General features: G+C 35.7%; 1 protein-coding gene across 2 annotated transcripts in view; it reads left to right on the plus strand.

Moving 5' to 3' along the window:
• Positions 1 to 5,561, plus strand: part of LOC126235833 (EGF domain-specific O-linked N-acetylglucosamine transferase) — a 140,429-nt gene extending 134,868 nt beyond the window's left edge. For both annotated transcript variants that reach the window (XM_049944688.1, XM_049944689.1), the window contains exon 10: positions 3,279 to 5,561. In XM_049944688.1, the coding sequence (XP_049800645.1) occupies positions 3,279 to 3,431 (153 nt within the window). In that variant the 3' untranslated portion in view covers positions 3,432 to 5,561. The remainder of the gene's footprint in view (positions 1 to 3,278) is intronic.
• Positions 5,562 to 6,000: the final 439 nt, after the last annotated feature.

Genomic DNA, 6,000 nt, shown 5'->3' on the forward strand with positions numbered 1-6,000 from the left:
GAATTAGATTAGGAAATGAGACGCTTAAAGTAGTAGATGAGTTTTGCTATTTGGGAGCAAAATAACTAATGATGGTCGAAGTAGAGAGGATATAAAATGTGTAGACTGGCAATGGCAAGGAAAGCGTTTCTGAAGAAGAGAAATTTGTTAACATCGAGTATAGATTTAAGTGTCAGGAAGTCATTTCTGAAAGTATTTGTATGGAGTGTAGCCATTTATGGAAGTGAAATGTGGACGATAAATAGTTTAGACAAGAAGAGAATAGAAGCTTTCAAAATGTGGTGCTACAGAAGAATTCTGAAGATTAGATGGGTAGATCACATAACTAATGAGGAGGTATTGAACAGAATTGGAGAGAAGAGAAATGTGTGGCACAACTTGACTAGAAGAAGGGATCGATTGGTAGGGCATATTCTGAGGCATCAAGGGATCACCAATTTAGTATTGGAGGGCAGCATGGAGGGTAAAAATCTAGAGGGAGATCAAGAGATGAATACACTGAACAGATTCAGAAGGATGTAGGTTGCAGTAGGTACTAGGAGATGAAGAACCTTGCACAGGATAGAGTAGCATGGAGAGCTGCATCAAACCAGTCTCTGGACTGAAGACCACAACAACAGCTCTTCACCCTCTATTAGGCCACCTAGTACATGCAGCGATTCAGGCTTTTTAATTGTGTCATATGTTCCGATTCTTTCAGTGTCCTTCAGAGTCTTTGTGCACTGTACACAGGCTGTTCCTTAGTGCAACGAATCCAAGAAAGCTTCCACTTGCTCGCTGTTGAGGGAGCCACTGTGATGTTCATGTGGGTTTCAGGTCACATTGGGCTGACAGGAAATGAGGCTACTGATGCTACTGCCAAGGCTGCAGTCCTCCTTCCTCAATGTGCTAGCTCTTGCATTCCTTCAGATGATCTTTGTGTTGCTGTCTGTCAGCAGATGGTATCACTTTGGCATCACCACTGCTGTTCTCTTTTTGGGAACAACCTCTGGGAAATTAAACCTCTCCCAATAGCTTGACCAACGTCCTCTCAGCCCTCTCATCATGAGATCATTTTAACTAGGTTGCTTAATGGCACTGTGTTTTTAGCCATTGCCATTTGTTAAGTGGTGATCCTCCACCACTTTGTGCTCATTGTCATCAACCTTTGACAGTTCACCATTTCCTGACTGAATGCCCTTTTTTTAACCACTTACATTGGACTGCGTGTTTTCCAGCTATTTTAGCGAACAATGCCTGGGCTGTCAACCATGTTTTGCTTTTTATCTGATGTAGCAACATGGCAAAGAACATTTAATCATTAGTTAGGGAGCTCCAGTGTCTCTACGGCATATTCTGTGGATCTTTCTCCAAGAGGAAGTTCTTCTTTTTAGCTCTCTTTCCTTCCATCGATTGGCTCACTTGCTTATGTGAAAGGAAGTGGTATCTGTGAGGCATCACAAAGAATGTTGGCAATGTCTTCTGGCAGTATTGTGTTGATTTTCATGTTCCAGTATTGGTGCAACAAATTTTACTACATTGTGTTTTGTACTTGGGCAGGAGAGCAATATTAAAGTTTCCTGGTAGTCTCCCATGTATGCGACAAACAAGACAAGTTTCGTGTTTGAGCTACAACCCAAATTGCTTGGGAGTAGATGTTAATATTGGATTGTTCTGACCATTTCTCATTAAGTGGTATACCAGTCAAAGATGTTTGGCTTACTTTTTCAGATAGGTTGAATGTTTTACATATTTGCACATCAGTGGTGTGTTTTTGTACCTCATTTCTCTTGCCACTTTTACCACATTCTTCACTTATATACTTTATACAAATGTTAATGAAAATTCAAGATAATTTAAAGGAATCAAAAAATGTGGCAGAAAAGCTTTGTGTGTGGTCAAGAAGAGATAAACAGTTGTAGACATTCTGAAAACTTGGAGTTTCTTATGATGTCTGGGTCACTTTTTGCTATACTTGTTTTTACATTTACTGTACTCATTCACGTACCTTGACAGATCATGAATAGTTGTCCTACAGGACACTAAGAATCACATATTGAGTAACTATGACAATAGTTTCATACTGAACTTCTTGTTTTATGAACAAAAATAAACAAATTAAATTGAGTGCCACTGTAATAATAGCTGTGGCAGAACTGATGACTTATTGAAATTATCGGCTGTCAATTTTAGTGATTATTTCTTCACAGTGACATCAAACATTGCATCTGCCTATGAAAAAACTAAACATAGGTTAATTAAATGTACTCCAGCAAATGCACTCCATAAACAAACATCAGTTTCAAAAATGCAACCACTGAAGAGACAACAAAAATCGTATGTCTTAAAATGATATTTTGACCAGTGACAGCAGGTGAATGAATAGTTCCATGAAATATGACAGGAATGGTGAAGTAATCTACACGGAAAGCCCATTGTCTTTAGTGTGAACACTGCTGGCTGCAAACATAAACAAACAAGGTATTAGACCACCCAACGAGAGCAGAGCAGTACAGGGAGGAAGCTCTACCTCCCCCTCACAGGGCTGGCAGTCTACACTTGTGTTTCTTGAAAACAAAATTGACACATTGTCATAGAGATCACTGATCCCTTCTGATGTGACGAAAGTCAAACTTGAACACCATAATGGACCGGGTTTTCTCTCTTCTCTTATTTCAAAATGCGAAAAGGAGCAACATACAAATCAAAGCAAATTGGAGTACATAAGCTAAAACCGCCACATTATAGTGTGTGTGCATACTGTCATTATCAGATACATAATAAATATAAGCACATATTCTTAAAACAATCAGTATTTCATTACTACTCTTTTTGAAGATTTTTCAACTTATTAATAGTACTCATGTCAGTATTAAATTCACACACTGCATTTTAGCAGTTTGTTGTACTCTCCAATTAGTTTTGGTTCATTACAATATTGATACAGTTATTATTTACATTTCCTATGACTCGTTAAACAGTTTAGTTATAATGTAGAAGCTCTCTCTCCCTCCCTATCCTCCCTCCCTTCCAATAGAGTTTCAGTGCTTATAGCTTTTATAAAAATATGCAGAATATTTGTGAAGAGCAAATAATATAAAGATTTAGGATTTGCCAAAAAAATATTAGTAGAATACTGTTTCATATTTATAAATGTATCAATGACTTCTTGAAGCTGTCTCATAATATCATAAAAGTAGTTCTTTTGATTTGAAGAGGAAGAAAATCTTCCAACTAAGAAAAATTATTTTACTTATAATGATTCATAGTATTGAATGGTTGGTCATTATTACTTCCAGGGTCACCATCCAGAAGGAGGAGCACATGCAAAATTTACCAATTATGGTTTTGATGTCACAGAGTTTCTTCGACTTGTAGAAATTGGTGCTAAACACGTAAAACATCATCAAGAATTTAAAAAGTTTCATTTGAAGGACCATGATGAATTGTAGTCAGTAAGGGCTCAACTATTGTTAACTTGGAAAAACTTTACTTTTAGTTATAAATTTTCTTGAGAATGAATAGCGAATAGTAAAGTTAAAATACTGCATAACTCAGTGACACAGATTGTGGATTTTGGAAACTAACCTCTCATTTCACTTGCCACTGTACTGAATCTCAAATACATAAATCACTGATGCATACTATCAGAGAAACAATTTAATAATACTTTTGTTATGTCAAGAAACTGCATTTTCTGGTGTATCAACATCAGAAAAATTTCAGATCTGTCAAATGTCCAAAGTCATTCTTTGTACAACACAATTATTTAACAGTGATTTATTAAAACATACAGTGTACTATATGCACCACACAAACAGATTTTGTAAAAAAAGAAAGAATGATGAGAAAAATGAAAAATGAAAATGGGCAACTATCAGTTCTCAGGGATAATAATATTTGAAAACATATAATTGATGATTACACTAGTACTGGTAAGTAATTATGTGTATCAGTGACATTAGGAAATGTTGGGAGTTCTTATTCCATAAAAATGAAAGGATGAATCTTGGTCTGAACTTAATAGACACTGGATTCACATAAAAAATAGCAGCATGACATTTAAAATGTTTTATAAAGAAGCATAGGAAACAAAGTGAGATATATATAGAAAAATAGAACCTTAATGTGAAAGAGAATAGTAGATGATTGAACTTAATGTGATTGCTGATGATGCCGCAATCACATTTTTTTAAATGTCTTCATTTTAACAGTAAAAATGCAATCAGTACATCGGTATATGCATACAGGAGCAAATAATTGTAAAACATAATTACATCCAAATGCAGACAATGCAGTGAAAAAACTTTTGTATTATGGAACAGATTTCCCAACATAATAGTAACATGCTTGTTGCCTGAACACCATTGGTGTGTGTATGATTCCTGCCTTCAAAGGAGCATTGACGTGAAAAAATGTAACTTGGGCTTCATTCTGTTGCATGTTGTCTTTATGTTGTTATGTGGAAATATATTGTTTTGAAACATTAGACATAAAACTGAAGGCCTTGAGGAAGAAATATACAGTATTCTGCTGGATTCTTGGATATCTTACAGTCACAGGAATTCTTACAGACAGAGGAATCAGTTTTACTTTTATGATGATGATGAAGGTGATCATCATCATAATCATCATCATCAAAGGTAATCAGTATGAATGCTGCAAAAGTATTGGGGCAGGGGGGGGGGGGTGAGGGAGGAAGAGGTAACTGGCAGTGTCTCCTTATCACCAAGATTGCTATGGTTGCAGTTGGCACTGAACATTTGCAGGTTTTTAAGTACCAAAGTTGATTGTAAATACTTAGAAATATATGTATGTGTGAATTGTGTGTCAGTGTATCACAAAATATAGAAATCTGTAAATGAATTTAAACAAAATTTGTTTTGATTTCAGTGAAAGCGTAATGACAGAAGTTTATCATATATTTATTCAGGATATAAAGGTCACAAATTGATTGTTTCTGCCAAAGTTGTATTACTGTTCATATGTGCACATTATTTATGTACACTATGTAATTACATATTAGTAAATGTCATCCACTATTTTTAGAGGTACTTTTAAGAAACATAGTTCACCAAATATATTTTATATCTTAAAAGAGAAGGCCGATCTTGTCACCAGTAAACAAATTTGTTTGCTGGTTCACAGACTACTCAAAATTTTCTACAATGGTGTATATTATAGGTGATGGGCACTATGTGATATAATACTTATTTGAGAGATTGTGCACCAGCTTGTTTACTAATTTTGACAAACTTACTGGGTAATGGCAGGTCATAAGTCACAATAATGGTCAGTTGGCTTTGGACAGCAGCTTGGTTATGAGGCTGTCGTTTGTTAGAGTACCATTAAAATAAGACAAGCTGTGTCCATGTCATTATATTCTGTAGACTGTCTTTTATCAGCTTACTTTTGTAATTATATATAAGAAAGTTTAACTTTATTTAAATTAATATTTTGTCAGAAATCAGTTATTGCCCTTTGAAACTGTCCATTTATCATGATACAGAAATGATTAAAAACTTGAAGTACATGGTGTTATTAAACATTTCTAGCCAGTGTTGTCATTATTGATGTCTTGTGCTGTGATAATCTTTTATATGATATTTTGTAATGTATTGTGTAATAAAACAAGCTAATGTAATCTTTTAAGCAATTACTGTAATATATGCATGAATCACTATGTGCATGTGCATGTGTGTGTGTGCGTGTGTTAGGGAGGGAGGGGGGGGGATGAGAGAGAGAGAGAGAGAGAGGGGGGGGGGGGAGGGGGAGAGATTTGAGATTTGTTATGTGGTAGACGTGGGACAAGAATGCTGATAGTAAGGAATATACCTATGTGCAGCTTATACCATTATAGGAATAGGAGTATTTATGTGGGGGGGAGTGACAGTCAGTTTGTAGTGAATACTTTACCAGCTGCTTTTCACATGCAGCTGTTACCCCACTAGTTTTAGAAATGCACAGTCTGCTGGTCTTCAGAATGTGTATCGAATCAATATGAAATGCTTTGTTACGGAA

Source organism: Schistocerca nitens, chromosome 2 (genome assembly GCF_023898315.1).
Source record: "Schistocerca nitens isolate TAMUIC-IGC-003100 chromosome 2, iqSchNite1.1, whole genome shotgun sequence".
Lineage (NCBI taxonomy): Eukaryota > Metazoa > Arthropoda > Insecta > Orthoptera > Acrididae > Schistocerca > Schistocerca nitens.